This window comes from Nannobrachium achirus (genome assembly GCF_963921795.1).
Source record: "Nannobrachium achirus genome assembly, chromosome: 17".
In the NCBI taxonomy this organism is placed as follows: domain Eukaryota; kingdom Metazoa; phylum Chordata; class Actinopteri; order Myctophiformes; family Myctophidae; genus Nannobrachium; species Nannobrachium achirus.
Window position 1 is genome coordinate 54,443,407 of NC_137824.1, and position 27,821 is coordinate 54,471,227.

The window sequence follows — 27,821 nt, forward strand, 5'->3', positions numbered from 1 at the left end:
CCTCATGATTCCACCTCATATACAGTAGTCTCATAGAGTATATATAAAATAGAGAGCGGACGAGCCCCGCCCCCACTATTTCAATGCAAGTGCTCAGTGGCGTTTTGAAGCAACGGCTACGTGCTAGCATGTAGCTAATCCAGGTGCATTCTGGGGGAAATTGGCCACTATTCGAGACCACAAATGACGTCACGCTGCTCTCCGCTCACAGGAAGGATACCCTGGTAGTGGGGCCAAACCCCCAGAATGCACCTGGATTAGCTACATGCTAGCACGTAGCCGTTGCTTCAAATCTAGCCCTGGGTTCTGGGGGCTTGAGTAGTCTCAATAGAATCTAGCTTCCCAAAAAGTACCGCCCCCTTCTTGAGGGGGACCAATAGGAAATGAGCCTCCTGTGACATAAGCAAGGGGCCGATTTCAAAAGAGTACCGTTCAGAAACGCCCATTCAGAAAATCACTGAAATGAAAGGCAAGGCTTAGAGTTACTGAATGGGTTTTTTGGGGTCTGGAAGAGACCCTGGGAAGACCAAAAAACAAGAAAAAATGAAAAATGTGAAATTCATGGTGGGCCCCTTTAAGAAATTAAGTTAGAAAGAAACATAAAACATCAGTATTAATAATGATTGTTAGAGAAAATGCTTTACTATTGCTAATGTCCCCTCTGATTTCACAGTATGTCTCTTGTTATGACATGAACACCTCGCAACAGCACAGACGAGAAACGAGAGAGAGGGCGAGAGGGAGGGAGGGAGAGAAAGAGACTGTGTGTGTGAGAGAGACACTGTCTGTGGAACTAGAGGCTAAATAAATGGAACTGTCACACATCTGGAGAAGAATCACTACAGTATCAAAAAAGCACATGCACGCACATGCCTGCGTGTGCATGTGCATGTGCGTGTGCGTGCGTGCGTGCGTGCGTGCGTGCGTGCGTGCGTGTGTCCGTCCGTCCGTCCCTCCTGGCCCCCAAGCTGAGGGATGACCTCCGCCCCCTGGTCAGGACTGCAGACTCGTTCCCCATTTTCCACTGCAGTCTGAAGTGCCGTGCAGGCAACGGCGTTTTCGAAAGAAAATGGCTAAGTAAAATGTCAATATGCCGTCCGTTTAGACCAGGTGTTCTCAACCTTTTCAGGCCGCGACCCCCAAAACAATCATATTTTAACTGGGGACACCCCCCCACCCTGACGAGCACTAAGAGTTGAGGAATTACATTTTGTATAACACGATTCTATCATGAAAATAGCAGATCTACATGCTCACAACGCCTCGCAACGACCCACAGGTTGAGAACCACTGCTTGAGACGTCAATAGCGTTTTGCGGGGGTTGAAAACGCAACAAAGTGAAACCGCCTCCCAGGCTGGACATCTTTGAAGACCCTCCACCTCGTGTTTCCGTGTGAACAGGAAGAAACGCAGGAAATGACAAAACGCGACGTTGGCTCACAATACGTGCGGATGTAAGCAAACAGCCATATAGGAAGTAGAACAGGACTGGTCTATCTGACACACAGATCTGACAGTGCCACCTAGCTAGCCTGGTTAATAAACCAGACTGCACAACACCACCCCCTGTTGGTAGTGGTGGTATTGTGTAGTCTGGCCCTTCACATTAAATAAGCTTTTTCCACCAGCCCTCAGAAAGGGCGAGCCAATTAGGGCTGTAGGCTTGGGGCACGTGGTGGGTGGCCTGGTTCAAAACCATTCAGCCAATCAGGCGAGTCTGTGTGTATTCAAACACATTCCCCCCTCCACTCTTATTACAGACATCAAACAGATTGTAGTCTTTGATGCTTTCAGTGACTAACGAGCTATTGACACTTGTATGGCTCAATCAATTACAGCAGCTCACAAGCCCTTTGAAGTTTATAGGGAGCAATTAAGAGCAAGTCAACTTAACATTTTTTTAAACCACCCCTTGGAAATGAAAATTCTGCTCCCGAGGCCAGACTAATATCTGACACGCAGTGAGGAATTAGTATGAGCAACGCCAGGCTACCACCTAGCCACATGGCATGTACACTACAGCACACACCAGCGTTTTCAGTCACTGAAGCGTCTCTCGTGAAAATGCAGAATACAAAAGTGACAACGCGACTGCACTATGCCGTTTTCTGTTTCCGATCGTTGTCCTCTGACCGGCACATAAAACTCACCGCTTCTGACTCTACCCCCAAGCCTTGTGTCACTCCTTGCAGTCCATCTTTTGTATAGATGCTAGTTATACTATGCAGCAGACCTACGTTGGTTGGTTACTTGTTCGCATGTTGTTATGTTAATTAGATAGACATATACCGTTTGCTTGACCACACATGCAAGAAGGTTATTTAGATAGTATGGTGTTTAGACAGATGCTAACATGTTTACCTGGTGTCACTGACTATGGACACTTATTTTTGGCCCTGCACTATAGTGGGTTGTGTTGGTTGAATTGAGTACTATTGCTGTGTTGATATGGCGGTGAGATACTGTACTTGTGTTGCACTGACTAGCATTGACTGTTTGTACACTTTTGTTTGGCACTGCTTTGTTAAGTTGTTCTTTGTGTATTGCTTTTTTGTGTGTGACTGTCACACACGTTGAGCGTTGAATGTTTCTTTGTTACTTTATGTATATATACATTTTTTTAGAACGCTTTTTAGACACTTTATGTTTATATTCTTCTGTGCCTTTGTTTTGACTGTACACTAGTAACACTACAGTACTCTTTTTCTTTTTCTTATACCTCTTTGTAACTTGTAACCTTCACTGCTGCGCTGCCTCTGGGCTACTGAATTTCCCCCGTGAGATAATAAAGGTATCTATCTATAGATCATTTGTAGTGATAAAGTGTTTTCTGTGCACCCTGTTCACATGACCATTTGCCCTGTCGTTTGATGACTAAGGTTCATGCCACTTACTTCATTCTTGCACTTTACACATCACTCAGGATAAGAGCGTCTGGTGAATGGTGATAAGCGTTCTTTTCCTGAAACATCTCTTTATTCAAAACAGATGAGAAACTCCGTCTCTCCCTCTAACGTCCTTGCCTATTTTCTCTCTTGTAAAACGGTGCACGCACAGCAGCTCGCCAGCTGTAATTAATCACTCTCATCAGCCATTCATCAGACGTGTTGTTGTTTTTAAAGAGTGAGTGCAGAATGTGCTGTTATTGTTGATGTGCCCTGCACATGCACACACACGCACGCACGCACTCACACACACACACACACACGCACGCACGCACACACACACGCACACGCACGCACGCACGCACGCACGCACGCACGCACGCACGCACACACACGCACGCACGCACGCACGCACGCACACACAGTCAGAATGCTCTAAGGCAGCTAGTGCCGGATTGGATTAAGGGAGGGGGAGCACTCTTGTTCTTTTACTCTCAACTGAATAAAGAACGGTTTTACACGCATGACTTGAAAACAAGGCAGGTGCAACACCTTAAGGCTTTGTGAGGCTTGCCCGAGTGAACTACCAGGCAAGTAGCAAGGCACGCATGGTGGTCGGAATGGATTGTCACCTGTTGTGAAATTGCACATACACAGGATATTGAGTGAAACTTAACGAGTACTCCCAGGGGCGTCAATTGGGTATGGCAGGGGTATGCAGCTGCCATACCCTGGGTCCAGGGGGGAGAATAAAAGTTACTTTTAAATATAAATCCATGGATGTCTCTTTGTCTATCTGTGCTGGTTATTATGTTGTTAAATTACATTAAAATAACTACAAATGCAAAATTTAACAAAATGGTCACTTTAACAAGGTATTATAATTATATTCTCCACACTTTTATTCTCCCCATCTTGACAAAATGGTATATTCCCAGGTTCTGCAGGTCAGCTGCACAGGTGCAATTCATTATTGTTAATTGTGGCACGTTTACTATTTTATGCCAAGTTTAGCTGCACTTGAACAAACCGTAGAAACGGGGGGGAAAATAGAATGTACTTCTTAAAATAAAAGTATCATGCCTGTTGCTAAGGTATGGCAACATGACTGGTGTCTTGAAGGCGCGCGTGCAAGACACCGGTCATGTTGCCATACCTTAGCTTTTTCTGAACTGACGCCACTGAGTACTCCCCATCTCTGAAACGACTAGATTACTCCCTCTGTAACTGCATAAATCCGAAAATTGAAATAAACATGATTCAGAACAAGAGAGACCTGTTTAACGAGAAGTTAGATACTCTACATGTCAGCAGAAGTGGAAACACAGTGGCCATTAATCGTGAGACCTACAGTACAATATAGTACGATAGCAGCATCATTTCAGAGACTACACAGAATGAAGAGGGAGAGAACCAAATCCTCACAGGAGTGCAAGTGGCTGAAGACATGACATAATCAATGAGGCCCACATCATGTTACAATATCACTGCGGCATCCACCGGCCTTTATCTGTGAGGAATGCCAGCTCAAACTTATAAAGAAAAGTGTTGGACACGTAAAATGTGTCAGATCAAACTTATGCAGCCAAGTTGATTTGACTGACATCCAAGGCAGAGCAGACCAAAATCCAAACCCATTTATTTTATTCTGAGGCTGTTTCAGACCACCGACTTCCATCTAAAAGTGGAGTTAAGTGACCTTTCTAGTATATATATATATATATATATATATATATATATATATATATATATATATATATATATAACTATTAAACGAGCAAACTCACTCACTCACGCTCTAACGCTCACCTTATCCACGTTTATCTATTCACTCGCTTGACGTCTGACATCATAGATGTGTTATGTTACAGACCACATAGACTCACACAATATGTCCACATATGGCCATTCCAAACTTTGGGCTTAATATTGATGACATCAGGGATCTCAATATATGGGCATACAAGGGACAAAGACAGAATGTGATGTCACAACGTGATGTCACAACAATGTGATGTCATATGTCAGCTATAGACATATACTGTATGGAGATCACGGATCTCTATGGGCATACAATGGGCAATGTGATGACACAACAATGTGATGTCACAACAGGTCAGCAGCTACAGACATTGAGGCGTTACGGAGATACGAACAAGATGTTTTCATAGTAATTATTTTTTCTTTTTTGCACACAGAAGGTTCAGAGGTGTGGATTTGATTGTAATAACTCAATCAAAATGAGATTTCTAAAGGATTACAGCAGTGAGACAAACAGATCTGAGGAAAATTGGATTGGTCTTAAATGTGCAGCAGTGCATAAAGCCTTTGGTTATCAGACAAACTTGCACTGGGTGAAAAGATAGATTATCGGACCGGTATACTACATTCTATGACAGGTATATTCAGTAAATAAACCGGCATAAACATGAGGTATTCAGCCAGATAATCAGGAATATTCAGTTCGGTATATAGCCGTTTTGTACCACTACTTAAGTATTCGTGAACCCCTGCTGTGAAATCACACCTCCGGAGGTCCCAGGATTTCTCACTGGTGGGAGGGATTTTTTCCCCCTCCCTGTACCTGCATTTTCACTGAGCATGTGCACTGAGCCAGCTGTGATTGGCTGTGATCTGTGACCTCTCCACACTGGGGGGGGGGGGGGGGGGGACCCCCGTGGACCCCCCTTCCACATTGGGTCCATTATATATTATATATTATTGTATATTTATATTCTAGTTAATCATTATTCAGTATTCCAATTTTTTTTTAAATAGCAAAATAGCAGATCTACAAGCTCAAAGTGATATTCTAGTTAATCATTATTCAGTATTCCAATTAAAAATAAATAGCAAAATAGCAGATCTACAAGCTCAAAATGTGTTGCACTGTGTCACATAGAATTAATTTATGAACGAATAGGCATCAGTCAGGTAAATTGTTTTTATTGAGAGAAACACAACAGAAAAGCATAACGTTACAAAATATTTAAATGGTGCATACATGGTGTCAGTTTTCAATTACAATTGTGGGGATCCTTGACATGAAAACGCATGTATATCAAAAAACTAAATAATAACAGCAAACCACATCTAAAAATAATAATAATCTAAAAAGGTGTAAATAGTAAATAGTAGTAAGACGTAAAAAATAAAGTGGAGTGCAATAGAGTGCAAAAGGCAAAAGAGCAACAGGAAAAGAAAAGAGCATCCTCAGATGTACATGTGCAAACAGTTTGACATATTCTATACGCCAACAGCATATTCTTTCCAGTAGTTGCTACTGTACTGTAGCCTACTGTACTTAACTTTTGTAAACATCTTCACAGTGTGTTCTATGTGCAACAGATTAATATTCAACTTCACAGTATGCAGCATTCAGAAAACATTTGTAGAAGAAACAACAAATTGTAAAAAAAAGGGAAAAAAATTGTAAAATGGTGGCGTAAAAAATGTTCGAATGTTCGAAATGAAAATGTAACAGCGACTGTCAACAGTTCTGCTCCCACAAAGGGGACAATAATTACAAAAATGAGCAGTTCTGTGCAGTGTATCGCTGGCTGAACAGTGTCCCCATTTCCTCTCCGTCCAAACTGGACAACATAGACATCCTTGTCTGACATCAGCTCCCAGCATGCACACAGCTCTTCTTCATCTGTCTCCAGATGTGCACTCCTGGTGGTCAGCAACTGTAAAACATAGAATAGCAATTAATTGTATGTATTTAATTACCATTATTACATTGATACAACATGTAAAACATAATAACAACAGCAAAAAAAAACAGTTCCAAACTTACCCTGGTCTTTCTTGTCGGTGCTTCATTGACATAGTCAATTTCTTTTTGCGGAGAGCATTTTCTGGCTGGTCCAGTCGATGGCTCCTTTTCAAAGACTCAAAATGGGTCCTGCAGGCAGCTTAAAATACAAGGAAAATGCATTTAGGATTTATTTCGTTGTTTATGTACAAACACAATCTAATTAAACCAGTTCAAAGGTGTTATCACGAAAATGAGGAATAGAACACTGTAGTATCATGACTACTAAGATATTTAGAATAACCAGTCTGATATTATGGGTCAGTAACAGGGTTTATTCCACGCAAGGTCGGCAGGGACAACTCACATGCACCCACAGAGGTTAAGGTTAGGGTGAGGGTTAGAGTCGGTGTCGAAAAGATGACATGCAGTAACAGTGACACGTTCCCATCACATCACAGGCTCAGTCAAAACAGGAACTGGTCCAGCATGCCATGCGTGACTACTTCAAAGCTAAATGAGTAAAAAACACAACAAACACACAGGACATTAATGGGGAAATTATATATTTTTTACCTTTTATTAAGTCACCGTCTATGTCAGGAAAAGCAAAGCTGACCTGCTCCAGCACGTGTGTCATGACACCAAGATTGTGTGGTGAGTTGATACTGTTGAGAGAAGCAACACATTAGTTTGTATTCCAGAAAAGGCATTTCCTGTGAAGAAATCACCCCCTAAAACAACTCACACCTCCCCCACAGTCTACCGTTTCTTCCCTTCCAGCCAATGCACTTTCCCTTCCCCCCCAATACAAATAGCCAATGCACTTTAATAGCGTGTCTTTTTACTAGCCTACAATATGTGATATTATTTAATTGGTTTAATTACACAGTGATACAGCAAAGAACAACAAAGAACAAATAGTTACCTTTCTTGCGGGGATAGTTTGTGTTCGTTGTTTTCCGAGTTGTGAAAATGTCTTACAGCCTCCTATAAACAAAGAGAATGATTCACAAAGTTAGTTAAGCATAAATGCCTTCTTGCATTTGGTGGACACATACAGCCATATGCAGACATAATTATAATTTCACTTACTTTTCACCCAGTGTTTGTTGAAGAGATTTGGTGCAGAGGGACAATACAAAATGGATCCACAATGCATGCAATGCAATGTTTAAGTGGTTAAAACCCATAAGAGTGGTTATAAAGGCCTCCAGTCCACGGTTTGAAAGACATGGTCACTGATAAATACAGACAATATGATGTGAGAACAACAAGCAATACAACCTAATTTAATATAATCTAATCAACAATGTTTGTCCCCCTTAATTTGGCAGAAAACAAAACAAACACCTATTTTAGTTAGCTGCTATGCTTTGAGAAATGGTTACATGTCTCTACTATTACCTGTCTCTAACATAGGCTACTTACATAGAATTATAGTAGTTGCAACTTACCGAAAAGTTTGAAAATGATCCATTCGTTTAAGTAACACTTCTCCTCTCTGTCTTCTTCAGCAAGCAGTTACTACTGTGCCAGAGAGCCAGACTGTGAGGCACTTAGAATTCAAAGGTGGTGGCAAGAAACCTGATTGGTCACATTTTCACACTGATAAGTCAAGTGATTGGTTAAGACAGAATAAAGGAAGCCTGGTCTGAGCTACTGTACTTGTCATGGTGTTAATAATAATAATAATAATAATAATAATAATAATACATTTTATTTGTAACATACTTTATATTTGAAACAAATCTCAAAGTGCTACATTAAAATGGCAAAACAAAGCCAGCAAAAGATTTATATAAAAAAAGAACTAACATGGTAAAAACTGTTAATTCCATGAATTAAGAACAGTGCACATATTAGACACATCTCAAGGAAGATTTAAAAGAACATTAAGTTAAAAAAAAGAAGAATTAAAAGCACACAGGGCATCCAAAAGGACCATCTAGGCAAATGCCTTATTAAAAAGAAATGTCTTAAGTCCCCTTTTAAAAGCGTCAATTGTTGTCTGAACCCAGGTCAGAAACAGCGTCTGTTTTATGTACAGTAGACTTTGAAATAAATAGCCGATCTACAAGCTCACAATGCGTCATGATGCAACACATTGTGAGCTTGTAGATCGGCAATTTTCAGCAAAGAGGTTTGTTGTAGAGGGGGGAAAGAACGGACTAAGTACAGAGTATAAGGTCAAATGTATTTATACAACTGTTTCTAATTAGTCATCATTGAATGTCATCATAGTACATGAGATTGCAAGTTTCTACTTTTTACAACATTGTAATTACTTGAAAATGTGAGTTAAGGCAAATTAAGCCCTTTATACTTGGGATATCCAAGGTAAACTAAAATGTGTCTTTTTGGGAGGGGGGCTGTTTGCCCTCCTCCCCTTTCTTTAAACAAATAGTCAATTTGTTGGTCAAAGGAATGAACCAGACCCCCTGGTGTGCCTTTGTCTAGCTGGGGGCAGTATATCACCTATTATCACTGAATACAGAGGAATATTCCAGAATATCCCTCAAAAAGTATATACCCAATAATGTCGGTATATGCCCAGTATACCTGTAAATAAACTGTCATATACTCTACCAGTATATGTCAGATAATCTCTCTTTTCACCCAGTGTTGTCCTCGTCAAAGTAGTAATGATTATAACGTTTAACAGAACCATGTATTAAAGCTGATTTAAGTCCCATTGAGTCTAGAAATGATTACTTTATCAAATAGGCAATCTAAAGATTGAACAGTTGTTCCGTGAAAAGGTTACTTTAGAAATGAGGTAAATCGAATGAAAAAGAATGCAAAGATAAAGTGTTTTCAGTGAGAAAATGTCAGAGAATAAAAACAACACTGAACAAGTATGGAAGTCTTTGGTACAGTAACAGCTTCAGACAAAGTCACAACCAGGACCTGGATATGAGGCAAAGTTATGCACGTATATCTTACAAATTCAAAGCTGTCAAACATTTGTTTTTTATTAAATTACAACTATAGCCAACAAATGAGTTGCCCAGGCAATCAGAGTGCTATGGAGAAAGACATGTAGAGGAGTCCAGGCCGATACATTTTCTTTTAAGGAAGTGCCTGACAAAGATGTACTGAAAGAGCTCAAAGCCCTGAAACCTCCCAAAGAAACAGCTCATGATAACAAACATTTTTAATGAGAAGCAGCTGAAGTCATCACTCCTTGCTTAACCTATATAACAAATGTGTCCATCAGACAAGGTCATTTTCCTTATGAATTCAAATTGGTCAGAGTAACCCCTCTATACATAAAGGGAAGCAAATTGGAACCCATAACCATACCATCCCGTCTCCATTCTGTGTTCAGTATCAAAGGTAATAGAATATACAAACTCGATACTGTAGCAATATTTTACACCACTGTCATTCAGGTCATTTACTGTCAGCCAAACAGGCCTGTAAATGAGTAGCGTTTTCAGAGGGAAAGGACAAGGAGCTACCAATCGCTCATAGCCGTCAGCACATTGTGTCTCAAGCCTTGATGCTCACTCCCATGCTGTGACTCTATAATTGAATGAAAGGACAATTTCCTCTCTGCCGGCCTAATTCTACCAGTCTCTGCTTCCTCCAACACGTACACTATATACACAGTACATGACATACACATGTGCAGTAAAGGGTTCCTGGAGACCCAGAGCACGGCTGTCCTTTATTCCAGTGTTTCTCAAACTTTCACATGTCAAGGTCTTCCCCTTAACTCTGACAGTGTACAAAAGTGTACCATTTGTACACTGTCGGAGTTACGGACTTGTATGGGTCAATTTAGACCAAATCAGAAAAAATAAATTTTAAATGCCAATGTATCCTGTGGAGTTGTTCAGCAGTGGTAGAAGACAGCAGTTTTATTGGGCAGTCCCAAGATGTGTGGAAAACCTTGTATGTCCAAAACCGTTTGTTTTGTATTCATCATATCTACAGTACAAGCACACAACGCCTCGTGCTGCGTTGTGTGCTTGTAGACGCGTCATTTATGCTCCGCTATATGACGGTGTGCGAAAATAGCAGATCTCAACTGAAAAATAGACGACCTACAAGCTCACAAGACGTTGCGGATGTGTCGAATAAAGAGCGTGTCCATCAGCAATTTTCTGCACACCACACCTGCATATGACAAAATATCAGGCTTATCTCAGAAGAATGCCAGTAATACCCTGCTTGCACAACCCGTCATTCTTTTCATTTCGGCGTGATACATCGCTGGGTGTGAGTGAGTCATGTGATAAATTCAGAAGGCTCAGGAACCTCTAGCATTCGGCCCATTTTTATTCCGTCCATTATGCTGACGCCGGTCACACCACCCTGACCTACTGCTTGATATGTCGTTTGAAGCAGTTAATCCTCTACGGATGATTGCGCAGAGGACATATAGGTTGGTTCAATTCACATTAAACTTAAACCAGGACACCCATGCACTCCGGTCCTAATGAGCAAATCACACAAATTTGATTAGTGCCCCTTCGGTCATGGATCAAGATCGTACATCTAGCGTTGGGGCTGTCCCAGTACTGGCTTGTGTTCAGAGGGTCCTACAGTACATATGGAAAGCTCTGTGTCTCCATGCTGTCTTTGGGCTTGGCGAAAACAGTAGTGAAAACAGCTGATCTACAAGCACACAACGCCTCGCACCGCACCACTGCTTGTAGATCGGCTGTTTTCACGTTACACACATTGACATGAATCCAAAATACACTGCTGATTGTGCTGTCAAACGATGAAACTATATGGAATCTGGGGGTCCCTGCTTCATCTCTTTCTCAGCTAAGGGGTCCTTGGCCTGAAAACGTTGAAGACCCCTGGTCTAGAGTTGTCCTTTAAACACAGGATGGCAGCCTGTCCCTCCCTTCCCTAGAACGCCCTGACCAATGCTCCATTTGACCCCCCCCCCCCCTCCCCCCCGGCCAGGACTGCAGAGTCATTCCCCATTTTCCACTGCAGTCTGACTCACCTCTTCAGTCCCCACTTCACCCCCTCTTAGCACTCCTCATTCCTTACTTCCCCTCCTGTCGCCTCCCATTTGATATATGCTAGTTATACAATGCGGAGAGATAGATAGATACCTTTAATATCCCACAGGGGAAAATCAGTTAAGAGGCAGCACAGCAGTTTAAGGTTAGGGTTAGGGTCGATCCATACCGTTATAAGGAGCCTAACTAATTTCGGTTCGGCAGTAGGCGAACCCAAATATGGTTCGCATCCCCCGGTTCGGGGGGGCGTCAACCGACTAAACTCGGCTCTACGGTGCTGACGAAATGTTGTGATCTCCCGACTTAATTTCGGTACTCAGCGGTGTCTTCTCATTCATTCATCCCGGCTTCACGTTCATATTCTCGGCTGTGAATCCAAGGAAACAGCCGTCGTTTGTGTGGGAGACACGCCGACTTCCAAATGCTTGTGTGGCCGTGTATTGGGCATCAGAGAGCGGATACTGGAGACGAAGGGTGGTGGACTGGGAGGCGCGCGCGCGACACACACACACACACACACACACACACACACACACACACACACACACACACACACACACACACACACACACACACACACACACACACACACACACACACACACACACACACACACACACACACACACACACACACGCCTTTGCTGCGTGTATCGCTGCTAACGCGTCGCCGACCGTTTTAAAGAGAAAAGAAGAGCTTAAACACAACTTTGCTAATTGCTAGTGTTCCGTGTTGATATGTTTTTTTTCCACGACGAGTTGTGTGACTGCGTGATGACATGCATGCAGCAAGGGAGGCGGCACGTCTATAATGTGAGCTTGTAGATTAAATGTTTTTGACAGAGCTCGAGCCGAGCGTTTGTGAGTGTGAATGAGAGAGAGAGAAGAGACCCCGCTGGTGCTGCTGCCTGCTGGAGCTGCTACTCACTGGACCTCCAGTCATTCAGTGTGCAGCGCGAGGGCAAGTCAGATATGTATATCCGCCCTGCAACGCTCATTCATCGGCCACAAACGTCGTCATGCCACGGACCTCCAATATTTACAAGCGACTTGGGCACTAGCCGTTAAGAAAGTATGGATGAACTCCCCCCGAACCTAAATAATTTCGGGTCGGGGCGTCCTCCCGAACCGAAATTAGTTAGGCTCCTTATAACGGTATGAAACGACCCTTAGGGTTACAAAGAAGTAAGAAAATAAAAAGAATACTGTTGTGTAAAGTCAAAAAAAAAAGCAAGGCACAGTAAAAAGAAGAATGTAAACCTAAAGTGTCGATAAAAACTGTCACAAACAAATATATACACATAAAGTGTCCAAGAAACATTCAACACTCATAAGTGTCACGTCAAGCACAACTTAACAAAGCAGTGCCAAACATAAAGTAAAGTGTACAATGCTAGTCAGTGCAACACAAGTATCTCACCGCCATATCAACACATGCAATAGTACTCAATTCAACCAACACAACCCAATAGTGCAGGGAGAGACAGCTGCTGCTCAAAGCGTCCGCATCACGGGACGGAGACGGGGTCGGGAACGCACAGGACAGGGGTTTTCAAAGAGGGTGACGGGGCACCCTGGGGTGCCACGGCAGCAGTACAGGGGTGCCGCGAGATCATTTGATAATTCACTTTATTTTTTACACTTAAAAATAAAGATATTACGTATCATTTTAGTACCAAGTTATTTTCATTTACCAAAATGGCTATTATCGCAACGTTTTCCTTGCAACATACCGTTGTTTCACCCAGGTTTTTTTATCTCACTCACGTCATTTTGTCTGCCGACCTCACTCAGCAACGAAATACACTGAAAATAAACAAAAATTTAAATAAAACAATTCACAGGAGGCAAGCAGTGTTCACCCCATGATGTGCACTGCAATGTAGTTTCAAATGTACTACATTGCAGGCGCTTTTTGAGCGTGAAAAAATAAAAAGACACGTGGGCTGCTTGCCCCAGGAAATGTGCCCAATAAGGAACAACGGTAATCCGGGGAGAATGATGGCAAAAATGCCCTCGTTTCCCCATATATGCATTATTGATATAAAAAAAAAATAATAGTTAGATCATACTGTTATGCTAAAGGTAATATTAAAATATGGAATAAATATAAGGTGCCTGGAGTGAAAATTATGAATATAATGAAGGGGTGCCTCGGAGGAAAGAAATATTTATAGGGAAACGGACGCAAGAAAGGGTGCCACAGCAAGACGCCACGAGCAACCCTCTCTGGGAGAGTACTTGGAGGTCAGAGTCAGTACAACGTTTGTTCCAGTAGTGTAAGGTAACAGTCCTAGTTAGGTTGTCCTTAGCCTCGCGTAGCCAGGCTCAGGGACGTGCTGGCCATTGGGAAAGGCGGGACAACTCCCAAATGGCCGGTTCATTCCCGGGCCGGTCCAGGCTGGCCATTAGAGAAAAAATAGTCGGGCAGAAACCTTGTATCTCCAAGTTTCAAATTTGTAATTTCTTTCCGCAAAGCAAAGCCCTGCTTCATCATACAAGGCCGTCGCACAAAAGTAGTGAAAACAGCCGATCTACAAGCACACAACGCCTCGCAGTGCGAGGCGTTGTGTGCTTGTAGATCGGCTGTTTTCACTAGTTTAAATCATTTAAAAAAAGATAAATACAAAACAAACGGTTTTGAACATCCAAGGTTTCCACCCGACAACAACGAAATATAACTCATGTAATTGGCCCACTGAAATGGCAAATCTTTGAGTAGCAGCAGCGCTATAGAGAGAGATCTCTCTCTATAGCGCGCAATGAGGGCCTCTCCAACTCTTTTTCCCGGGCTGAATCAGGGGCCCAGCATGTCCCTGACCAGGCTTACTCATCTGCCAAGAGAAAAGCCTGGTCAAGACCATAGGCTGAAACGGCATGAAACGGTGCTACTTCCGCCGGGAGAATTTCACCGGATGTTATTGTTTTTTCATATTCCCCACTGGCGAAAGAAAACTGTTTTACTTCTCCTGACCCATCGGTTGCGCTGGTAATAAACAATATCCAAACAAAAACATGAATTCTGACCAAAGTACACCTATTAACAGCGAGTTAAGAGCTTCAATCTTTATGTAAACGGACTGCGACGCATGATGTAACTTCACTTAACCGCAGCACTTCCTCCACTTCCGGTGTCTGTAGGTTCATGCCGTTTTCATGGGCTATTCTGACCAGGGTGGGTTGTCCTAGGTTATTCTAATTGGCCTTGGCAAGCGACCGTTATGAGTCTCGTTGTATTGCTTGAGAGCGACCGAGATGCATGTTGGTTACTGCAAAAGCTAAGGATAGCACTTTGTAGCACCGTTGTTCTTTGCACTGAAACACAAGCATTGGCTCCATATCAGGGGTCTTCAATGTTTTCAGTCCAAGGACCCCTTAATTGGGAGAGAGATGAAGCAAGGACCCCCACAACCTGTTAATAGATTCACTCTGTACTAGGTCTGCTCTTTGCCGAAAATAGCCGATTGTAGATCGGCGTTGTGAGCTTGTAGATGAGCTTGTAGATCGGCTATTTTTGGCTACAGTTCTCAGAATATGGACACTAGGGTTCAGGTGGTTAATATAAAAAATGTTTCTATCTCACAAAGATTTGGAGGACCCCCTGTAATAACTATGACGACCCCCTAGTGGTCCCGGACCCCTGTTGAAGACCCCTGTTCTATATTGTAAGCATTGCACAACCAAGCTGGGTCGTTGCCAGATTGCAATATCTGACAGCAATTTAAAACCAGATGTGGACCACCACCACCCCCCCCCCCCCTCCCCCGACCAAGACGGACTAATGACAAGATACGCCTTGACACCTTGTCAAACAAGTTGTCAAAAGGGCTTGCGATAATGCAGATCATTTAGCACATGACTCAATTCCGTGTCACTGTCATACTGTAGCTTGACCCCGTTTCCCAAAACAGGGTGATAAATTAGATCTCTAGCCTTGGTTGAGACCCTAATCCATATTGTGCTGCAACCCCGATGACTGAGCCATTAGTGGGCTCAGTGGGCTCAGTGGGCTAGTACCTGTGCTGTGCCTGAAGGATGAGGACACACACACGCACGCACGCACGCACGCACGCACGTCTGTCCTTCAATTTCTTCTAATTCTCTCCTGAGCTTTGTCTCTCTGTGAGGTAAAGCATGGAGGTGGTAGTCAGCCGCAGGTCACTATACTCACTTGGTCACAGAGAGAAACACACGCACGCACGCATGCGCACACGCACACGCACACACACACACACACACACACACACACACACACACACACACACACACACACACACACAAACACGCACACGCACACACACACACACACACGTGTATTTCTTTTTAGAACGGAACAATGTTAACAAGAATAGGCTAAATAAAGCGATGCCTAAGGTTCTTAGCTTGATATCAGCTATTTATGGCGAGTGACACCGTCATGTTGAGTGCCAAGGACTCCCAACGTAAAAAAGACTGTAAAAGGCCTTATTGGGACGTTCCTGTGCTGCATTTTAACAGTTTTACTGCCAGATGTTATTATTTATTTATTGGGGTTGGTGCCAGCAAAAAGCAGCTTACCTTTGCAACGTTATAGAAAAAGATCTATTGATTATTTCCAAAAGATTTTTTTTTTCATTGGACCTATTATATGTGTACTTTAGCCAAGCTGGCGGCAGAGGGCAGCCTTATGCAAAGAATGGATGTGAAATGGCCCTCCCCTCTTTCCGTTGTTCAGAGCATAGAAATGCATAATCTAGATCAGGTCCACAGAGAACAGCCAGGAAGTGAATTGGACAACCATTGATGTTTACGAGTGGTGGAGATTTGAAAGCAGCATTAAGGGAGATGTTTTTACTGTACACACCCGCGCGACCCCTCATCAGCTTACAGTGCTCAAACAAGGTAAAAGAATGAGCGTTCGTATTGGCTTTGAGCCGCGTTCAGAATTGGGACGAGCGGTAACGTTCGAAGCGGTAAAAGAGTTAAATGTAACTACTGTACTTGTGTTGTTAATCATTGTGACTAATACAAATATGCAATGTGTTGGAGAACAAATTAGACGTTGTATTAGTAGTGTTACAATAGTGTTGAGTAGCAAAATTCGGTTCCAAGTAGAAACCGAATCCAAAACGCACACACACACACACACACACACACACACACACACACACACACACACACACACACACACACACACACACACACACACACACACACACACACACACACACACACACACACACACACACACACACACACACACACACAGGCGTGGGTGTACCTGTCGAGCGCAATGCAGCAGAGGTGCATTATGGAGGCGGTGGTGAGCAGTACATCCAGGGAGGTGCGCACGAGGCAGAAGGTGTCTCCGTAGATCCAGTGCTGATGGACCAGCTCAATGGCTCCAAACGGCATCACCAGAACAGACACCAGCAGGTCAGCGAATGCCAGCGACACAATGAAGTAGTTGGTCTTGATTTTCCTGAATGGGGAGGGCAAACAGAGGTCTGTTATTGCGACAGAAATCTGTAGAAGCATTGTCCAAAAATGTGTGTTGAAAAAAATCAGCCTGATGGTGGCGCTAAATGGGACAGATCCATCTTGATAGACATACTGTGTACCGCTTTGCGTGATTTTAGGTTAAAATCTGTAGGAGTAGTGTCCAAAAATGTATTTTGCAAGAATCGGCCTCATGGTAGCGCTAGGAGACACCTGAGAAATGAGGGGTGGAGGTTGTGTGTTCGGGAGGAGTGTGTGTGCAAAGTTTGGCATGGATAGGGGCAACGGTGGCGGAGATATGAGTAGGGGAAAAGTGTGACGTGACGTGGCGTGACGTGACGTGACGTGGCGTGGCGTGGCGTGGCGTGACGTGACGTGATATGGCGTGACGTGATGTGACGTGACTGACAGCCGGTGGAGGTTTTGATAGTAACTGCGACCTGACGGTCGCAACCACGCAAAGCAGAACACAGTATGTCTACACTCATGTCATCAACATGGATCTGTCCCATTTTGTATACATGTGATCTGACGGACGTTTATCTCCCGATTAGGGAGTCTTACTGGTTAGTTTCAGTAGCAGAGGTACTGTACACTGTACTGTACGGTCACCCATTAAAATCCTCTGGCTTCATTTCACTCTCAAGAGTGTACAAACATTGTTACGCCATTTGGAGGTCGAGCCATCTTTGGTGCCATCTTAAAAATAATAATGATGACGTTATAAGTGAGCATAAATGGCTTAAGAAAACTTAAGCTTCCCAATGCATTCTCATCCTCATCCATGATGAACAGCGAGATTCCCTCATTGGGCCCTAATCACGCATCGACGTGCAAAGCACAACGCGGGGCGGGGGCCATTGCTAGTTTCTAACCGACGCAGTTGTCATTTTCACATCCCTGTCATATAATTAGGAAATGTACTTGTACTGTACTTATAGCTCATCTGTATGCTGATGAGTGTTGTTGGTCACAGCTAGAGCTGGGATACCCGAGATGGGATGCCCCGCGGGGCCCATCGGTACCCGAGGGGTCGGGCTTGGGCGGACGCATATTCATAATTAATGGTCTGACGTCGATGCGGGTCGGACATACTGTACAGCAGGGTTCCCCAATAGGTGGCCCGCGGGCCATTTGCGGCCCGCGGGGGGCTACTGTCTGGCCCCCACCAACCCCAGTAATAATGGTGGTATAAGAGAAGCAACAACACTAGTATATCGTCGTTGTCGGGTGGAAACCTTGTATCTCCAAATGTGTACATTCTTTCACAAATCATACAAGGCCGTCGCACAAAAGTAGTGAAAACAGCAGATCTACAAGCACACAACGCCTCGCGGTGCGAGGCGTTGTGTGCTTGTAGATCGGCTGTTTTCACTAGTTTAAATCATTTTAAAAATGATGAATTCAAAACGAACGGTTTTGGACATACAAGATTTTCACCCGACAACGACGAAAACTGTCGCTGGAGTAGCGGGAACGCCACCGTCGCCCCCTGCAATGTTGTGGCCCTCGGCTTGGTACCCTAGACATGATTCGGCCCTTGGGGAAAACTAATTGGGGAACCCTGCTGTACAGTATTGTTGATATTGCCTACTACAAGGCTGCCTAATATTCGGGGCGGACAAAAAACTGTCGGCCACGTTTCAGAACGGACAGATAAAATGGGCCCGATCCCAGCTCTAGTCACAGCACATAACATTTTTCATGCACTTCATTCTTCATTATTGATAACAACAAAAAGTAACTCCGAAGACCAGCGAGGAGGAGAGAGATTCGATTCCAGGCCCAGACAAATTGCCGGGGCCTCCAGAGAGCTTTTGCTTCCCCCGCGTCTCCTCTCCTGACATCATGATGTCACATTATCAACTGTAATGTTGCTCCCATCGATCGGTCGAAAGCAATTCTCCTCGGCAGAAGATTGTGTGCGTCTCCTCCATATGCCAAATCTGTCGTTTAAATGGAAACTAGTCCTTACCCGTTCAAAGATATGAGCTCCGAAATGATGTGCAGTGTGTGGGTTATGGGATGCACTGTGCACACAGTATATGAGGGATGGAAAGTAACTTTAACTGGTGCTTGCATGATAATATGTAGGAGCATATTATCATTCACACAAACACACACACACACACACACACACACACACACACACACACACACACACACACACACACACACACACACACACACACACACACACACACACACACAGCTGGTTAAACATGTTGCCTCATGCTAGATGCAGATTAGATATGCCTCATGCTAGATGCAGAATAGATATAGATACACCATAAAAATGCTAATATACAGCATACGATTTGTGAAAGTGACAAACGGGCTTCACAGTTATGTCAGGTGTGTTCATATGCTAATGGTGATGCGATTTCAGATCAATTGCTCCAGCCACTGAGGAGAAACGCTGTGACAGACACTCACTCACTCACTCACTCACTCACTCACTCACTCACTCAGACAGACATTTGGAAAATTATAGTATAAACTAGTCCTTACCCGTTCAAAGATATGAGCTCTGAAATGATGTGCAGTGTGTGGGTTATGGGGTGTGCACTGTGCACACAGTATATGAGGGATGGAAAGTAACTTTCTGGTGCTTGCATGATAATATGTAGGAGCATCAATGTAAGAAATACCCGTTTTGTTTAAAGGCTACAGAGATACTGTGTACCGATCTACATGACAACATCTGTAACAGGGCCAGCCAACCCCCCCCCCCCCCCCCCCCCACACACACAAACACAGAGCTGGTTAAACATGTTGCCCCATGCTAGATGCAGAATAGATATGCCTCATGCTAGATGCAGAATAGATAGTAGATACACCATAAAAATGCTAATATACAGCATATGATTTGTGAAAGTGACAAACGGGCTTCACAGTTATGTCAGGTGTGTTCATATGCTAATGGTGATGCGATTTCAGATCAATTGCTCCAGCCACTGAGGAGAAACGCTGTGACAGACAGACACTCAGACAGACAGACACTCACTCAGACAGACATTCGCAAAATTATAGTATAGATGGGCATGGAGAGCAGGCGCCCCTACTATTTTAAAGGTAATGGGAGCCAACACTCCGGTTGGTTGCATTAATGCAGCGCCCAAAACACACCTGGCTATGACTAATTCAAATACAAGCGCTTTCCCCCCCGTGCGGCTCACTTTGAGCTCAGTACTGTTTAAGTACAGTACTACAATTGGAGATGGACACACCCCCAACGCAATTGCGAGTTATCGTTATGGCGTGCAAATGCATTTTGTGCACTTTGGGTTTGGTTCCATTTGTGCACTCTCAGAGTTAAGTTAACACTCAGGATGGTTCGGTTTGGTACAATTTGTACACTCTTGAACTGAATTAACATTCCAGATTGTACTGTGTGCTGGAACTAAACGATTAGTTCTAGAAGCGATAAAGAAATGAGAGGAGAATTAAGATGCAGGGTGAAAAGACAAACATTATGACTTCTTGTATTCTATTACGTACTGTACATAGAAGCTATATGTATGCAAATAAGTAATAACTGAAGACTTTGAACACAGATCTACCTTTAATTAAAGTGCCTTGTACGTGCAAATGAGTCTCTCTCTCTTCAAATATGAACAAGGCAGTTTTCTTCATCTCAGTTAATACGGTTGCCAGCTATTCAGGTCACAGTGACTCCACATGGGCCATTAAGTATTAAGATAGAACAGGTGAATTTAAATGAAATGGTTTATCTGCATGGTCACATACTTCCTTTTTTCTATGGTAAAAACAGCTTTGTGGGGAGAAAAAAAACGTAAAAGTACCTGTAAAGCAGTAATTAGGGATGGGACGATAAGCGATATTATCGTTTATCGTGATAAAAAACACTCACGATAATCGTATCGTGGAGATTTAATTTATTGTGATATCGTCCTCCGTCATGCACTGGGATCAATTCACTTTTTATTTGCCGAGCTGCATATCCTGTACCACTTAAACCCTCTATAATTGGTAAAAGGTACTTATAATATACATACTTGATACAGTCTTGTTTTCACTCTATCAAATCTCTTTGCCAAAAATTGCGGCGCGTTTGAGCTTGTAGATCGGCTATTTTTTGGCAAATGTGGATGTTGGGGATATTTTGATCGCGATAATATCGTAAATCGCGATTTCTTTGGTCACAATAATCATGATATGAAATTTTCATATGGTCCCATCCCTAGCAGTAATATGTATTCTGAGTTTGTCACCCCACAGAATAGTGTTATTAACCACCCAGAAAATTATAAGAGCACTCCTTGTCTTCATTTGCCTAGGTGTGTTTCCATTTATATCTAAAGGACATTCATTTCACGGCTCAATTGAAAGACCCAATGGGTCAAATAGGCCTGGGGCCAATTCTGATATCTTCACAAATTGGTACCACCCAAGGTGACCGTACATTTTTTACATTTTTGACTTCCTACATGTCTCTAGTTTACATTTTGGTATGATAACCCTTTCTGAGACCCAGCTTAATTGATGTTATCAGCCGCTAGAGTCGGTCTCCCATCAACTTTCTATACAGGAGGAAAATACCCAGAAAACATTTTTTTCTGGGTATTTAACCCTATCAGTGCCAGCTTTCACCACTAGAGGGCGCCCAGTGGCCAAAGAATTCATCATAAAGATACACTGTTACATGCACAAGCCCTGCGCAGCCATGATGCACCAGAACACTTTCCTCTGTTCATTTACAGGAACAGGATGAAGTTAGCTTGAAGTTAGCTATTGGCTACCAAGCATTTTAGAAGACCTATTTTCGGCGATTTAGCCATGATTAAACCTTGCACACCTCATGGATATGCTTGGAACAGAGAAAATGAGCTCTAAAGATCCTGGATTGCATTGGAGTGGATGGTAAATATCGGCGGCGCGACGCTCTCGCGGGCCGTGTAAACAGAATATAGTGGGGTTCAAAAAAAAAAGTAACTTCAATTTTTTTTTTTTTTTTTTTACAAAAAAAAAAAAAAAATTATATCCCGAACTAGTTCGGGATAGGCACTCAGGACGTTAATACGCCCCAAATTATCCCGAACTAGTTCGGGATAGGCACTGTATGAGTTAAGTAGGATGTGAGGGGTCTAACTAGGGGTTCGTCATGATGCTGAATCCATTGCAAGCATTTGTTTTGCACAAAAAACATTCCTTGGGCTACAAATGGCCTCAGAAAACGATGGTTTAGTGATGAAAAGTGATGAGTCATCACTTTTCATCAGTTTCATCAGTTTTGTGGGCATTTTCTGGTGCCATTTGTAGCCCAAGGAATGTTTTTTGTGGAAAACAAATGCTTGCAATGGATTCAGTATCATGACAAACCCCTAGTTATACCCCTCACATCCTACTTAAATACCCAGAAAAAAAACTTTTCTGGGTATTATCCTCCTGTATAGAAAGTCGATGGGAGACCGACTTTAGTGGCTGATAACATCAATTAAGCTGGGTCTCAGAATGGGTTATCGTACCAAAATGTAAACTAGAGACATGTAGGAAGTCAAAAATGTAAAAACATTACGGTCACCTTGGGTGGTACCAATTTGTGAAGATATCAGAATTGGCCCCAGGCCTAAAAGTGCATGCAAACAGCAGTGAATGAATGGGTTTTACGATGGGTTTGTGAGTAAATCAATGGAGTTATTAATTAAGCAGCTGTTCGGTGAATAAGCAATTAAACACTGCATATTAAACATTATACAGTTATGCGACAATGGCAGGCTTTGAGCGAGAGAGAAAGCGTGCGCACGAGAGAGATGGTCCCAACGACAACACTTAATGTATGCAGTATTATGCACTGCACGCACACATGCACGCTCACACGCACACACTCAGTCTAGCTGGAGAATGTCCTTTGTGAAGGTGGTACGTCCTGTGTGTGGCAGGGTCCATGACAAAGTGCAGAAATCTGGACTCCTTATTAAGAGCTAACAAAACACTGCAAAAAAGACAAGGGCCATAGATTCAACCCTCCCGTCTGTTGGAGGCATTGCCTGGATTATAGACAGCAAAAGCAGATGGTAAAACAAGGCTGACAGGCCGGGCAAGCCCTGAGAAGCCAGCCAAATAGTAAAGCTAGTCAGCAAATCCAGCATTCAGACTAGCAGACTGGACAGTCAAATCAAATCAGGCAACCAGTCTGCAAGCTAGCAAGGTACTAAACTGAGTGACATACAGTATAAACAGACACGCGTGTACACACGTCCATATGTCAAATAACTGAATCATAATCAACGCACACATACAGTACACACACAAAAGACGTCCTTTGGCAACAAGCTACTTAAAATACAGTTGTCGCAAGTTACTATGAAAACCTCCCCCGGCTATCCCTTCGTCAGTCCAGGTCCGTCACACCACATCACACTTTTGGCCCTACTCTTATCTCCGGCACCATTGCCCCTATCCAAGCCAAACGTTGCACATACACTCCTTGGCTGGCAAACCACAACCTCCAGCCCTGATTTCTCACATGCCCCTCTTCTAGCGCCACCATGAGGTTGTTTTTTGCAGACAACATTAACCCAAATCAGAAATTAGCCTACAAAAACAAATATGTTGTATGTACTGTAAGCCCCTCCCATACACTAAAATGTGTACCCTGGCCTGAATGGGTTAATGTTCCTACATCCTACAGATGTTGCCTAAAAATCAAGCACAGCGGACTTCCAGGTCAATTTGTTGTATACATGCAAGCTGACGGCCGCTTATCTCCCAATTAGGGAGTCTTACTGGTTTAGAAAGTAACAACTAACCAGGTATCATTATAGTGTCTGACTATCTGTGATGGGCTTTGTATAAGGCTCATCTCTAAGTGACAGTTGCCCTGACCTGCCAAGCTACAGTACTTAGGAGATGAGAGGTGAGTAGCCTAATCACAAATCTACCTATTATCTGTATGATGAGCTTTGAGATGCGTAATCACACATCTACTTATTACAATCAGAATTGGACCTAACATTCGCTCCCAGTGTCATCTTATTCGGGAGACCCATTGTGTTACAATAATAATTCAGTTTTATATGACGCTTCTAAATTGTGCTTAAGTGCTTAAATTGTGTTAAAATATGGGATGGAGATTTACAGTAGCTTGGCCTGTCACAATTATTACATTCTAAAAGCAATTATTTTGTCATAATTGTCATAATCGTTTCCATGTTGAAAATCTTTCATATATTTTCAAACATTTTCGAAAATAGTGGAAATAGCCGATCTACTAGCTCACAACGCGTCGACGCGCTGCGTTGTGAGCTAGTAGATCTGCTATTTCCATTATGTTCTTTTTGGAGTATAAAGTTGTCAAATATGTCTGTCATTTCTGTCATGTGTCATGTCAACTTCAAAGCCTAAAAGCCAAACAGAAATGTAATTGTCAACGACAAAAACACAATTAAATTGTTAATCGCAATTATTTGAGTGACAATTAATCGTAATGTAAAATGTCATAATCGTGACAGCCTTAACAGTAGCAGGGGAAAGCAAGGGTGGAGGGTTTTGAGGGCAGTTTTGAAGTGTGAGAGGATGGGGGACTCTTTGATGTGGCTATAGGGAGGAGGGTGTTCCAACACCCAGCTTCCATGCTTGGTCCTGGGGATATCCAGGAGGTTGGCATCTGAAGAAGAACAATGTGCTCTCCACAATAAAGTTATAGAAGGGTGCTATAGTGTGTGAACTCGTCTTTTTTGCCAGGAGTTTGGCATCACAAGACCTGAGGTGTCGGGAGGGGACATGGTGGTGGAGAAGTTTGCAGAGGTAGCAGGGAGGGCTGAGGGCCTTGAAGGTAGTGATCGATAATAATTCTTAAGTTATTTCTTTGTTTTACAGAGGGCCAGTGATGTCTTGGAGGAGTGGATGTGGTCTCTGGAGCGGGTACTAATAAGAACTAGCCTGGGCTGGCTTCCAATTTCGTGTTTTTGATCCGGTCGGGAGCGGATGGTGTCCTACGTCATTCTGTAGTCAAAACGGACTACACTTTGGCAGACACCAAACCGGAAATAGTTTTAACCTCTACTTGCGCATGCGAAAACAACTTGCGCATGCGCTAACTGGGTTGAAACTGTTTTCCGGTTTGGTGTTTCCTGCCAAAGTGTAGTCCGTTTTGAATACAAAATGACGTAGGAGGATGCCATCCGGTCTGGACCGGATCAAACGACCTGTTTAGTAAATGAAGACCAGGCTTTCCCCCAGAAAGCCTGGTGAGCGAGGTTATATAAGAACATGTTGGAGTTTATTGAGGACTTTAGGGGGGATTTCATGAAGGATGCAGTTGCAGTGATCGAACCGGGATGTAATACAATTAAATGCGTGAATGAACAGCAGGGAAAAACAGAGGGCCAGAGGGGGGGCAATATTCCTTATGTGCAAGAGGGCTGTTTTTGTGATGAAGTATACATCACAGGAGATAGGCTCCTGCCCTATGGGCTTCATGACTCAGCAAGGCTTAATATACACAGGGGGACAATTGAATGGGGGTTGTTGACAGGTAATACATAATAATAAGTATAACTTTATTGTATAGCACCTCCTATAAATAAAATGCAGCCCAAAGTGCTTCACATAAAAGAGAAACATGTACTACAGATATTCTGTTCTCTAAACCCCCCTTTCTCCTTTTACTTTATCTTCCTTCTTCGCCTCCTCTTTTGTACAGTGGCACACCATTCAAAGTAATAGGGCAACAGAAAAGAACATGAACACTCCATTGAACTCCTTTGAGTTCAATGGAGAAGTGGCATCCTGTTATGTTCGGTTCCTCAAGCTATACGTATGCTGTAGCTTCTCCTTTGCCCTCGGCTCCTCCTCTCAAAAGGTAAATGGTGCATTTATGTGGTGCCTTTATCCAAGGCGCTTCACAGAGATTGTGCATTGCATTCACCCATTCACACACACACATTCATACACCGATGGCAGAGGAAACCATTCAAGGCACCAACCTGCTCACCGGGGGCAACTAGGTGTTCAGAGTCTTGCTCAAGGACACCAACTCTTGGGGAGCCCGGGATCGAACTGGGAACCTTCCGGTTCCCAAGCGGCCACTCTACCCCTGAGCCACTGCCGCCCCTCTCGTCTCCCCACCTCCTTTCATTTAAGTTACCTTTCTCTATGCTCCTCTCCTATCTCCACTATTCTCCTCTCTCCCCTCATCTCATCTCATCTCATCTCATCTCATCTCAATAACCCAATCGTCTGTTTTAAAATGTGGAGAAGCAGCGTTCGCTTTTATTCACCACATATCTGGAAGAATATCCGCTGCCTTTTATTGATATTTCCTTAATTATTCGTCTGGACTGCAATTTCTTTACTTTTTTTTTGTATTGAAATATCCTTTCATGTAGAGATGCTCCGATCAGGTTTTTTGGGGCCGATACCGATCACCGATCAGCTGGAATCAATATCTGCCGATACCGATATTACCGATCGATCACAGCGTGGAAGCAATATCTGCCAATCCCGATATTACCGATCGATCACAGCGTGAAATCCATACATTCTTCTATGGTATCACTGTAGGAGCATTTATTTATTTAATGATTCCTCTTACACAACATTGACATTGTATATATTAATTCAATTCAACTTTATATTCTAAGGTCATGATTCGATTCGATTCTCTACGATATATTATCGTATCGTAAATCATTTTAGTCCTAGGAAAATTACTCCTAAAGAAAAAAAAAACTAAAAGTTTTCCTATAAAGATAGTGGCAATATTGTCTATCCTTCATTATTTTCAAGGTTATTTGGCTATAATGGTTCATAACAACAATAATAGGCCAAATAGGCCCTTAAGATTTTCTGTACACTATATTACATATTTGGGGTCCTTGCTCTTGGCATGAGAATGTTTGAGAACCACTGTTCTTAAACAATATCAGACAACAATGTTTCTGTTTGACTGACCTTCCCCAGTTTTTTATTTTTATAGACCTGTTTGCTGGCAAAAACAGGATATGGCAACACTTTTTTACAGACCTGTTTGCTTGTTTCTGTCGCAGAAACTAAATGGCAACTTTCCATCCTCCTTACATCTAGTGCTAACGGTTAGCACCTGTGGAAATGACCGTTTTAAACTATACAAGGGAACTACAAACTTTATCATTAGATCGACAACAACTTGTCTTCCAATGACTTTGGAATTATGCTTTTGGAATTAAGTTTAACAGCAACGTTACAGCCGTTCTCTCTCTCTTCTCTCACGTCGCGAGAGAGAGAGAGGAGCCTCGTTAGAGAGAGAGACACACACACACACACACACACACACACACACACACACACACACACACACACACACACACACACACACACACACACACACACACACACACACACACACACACACAGGGCCGTTTTTAGCTATAGGCGGTATAGGCGGTCGCCTAGAGCGCCATCCTAGAGGGGGCACCGAGGGGGCGCCGAAATGGAGGGAGTGGACCCAAACCAGCCCAAAACCGGCCCAAAACCGACTAAATTCACGGCAAAACCCGCAAAAATCGCGCGCGCGGGAGTGGGGGGGCGCATTCGAGAGAGCTCGCCTAGAGCGCCGATTAGACGCGCTACGGCCCTGCACACACACACACTCTAACGAGCCTCGTTAAGCCGGCAACAACACAGCTGGCTGGCTGGCTGATTGTTGAAAACGAATTCATACTTCTCTGGATTCTAATCCAAGAGAATGAAATCGTGGATTTTACTTTG

The 27,821-nt window shown here is 43.2% G+C and overlaps 1 protein-coding gene across 1 annotated transcript in view; it reads right to left on the minus strand.

The window, feature by feature from the left end:
- htr4 (5-hydroxytryptamine receptor 4) overlaps positions 1-27,821 on the minus strand; it is a gene marked incomplete at both ends in the record, with an annotated part of 212,655 nt that overhangs the window by 113,505 nt on the left and 71,329 nt on the right. Inside the window, one exon of the mRNA XM_080745872.1 lies at positions 16,891-17,091. Within this exon, the coding sequence (XP_080601998.1) occupies positions 16,891-17,091 (201 nt within the window). The remainder of the gene's footprint in view (positions 1-16,890; positions 17,092-27,821) is intronic.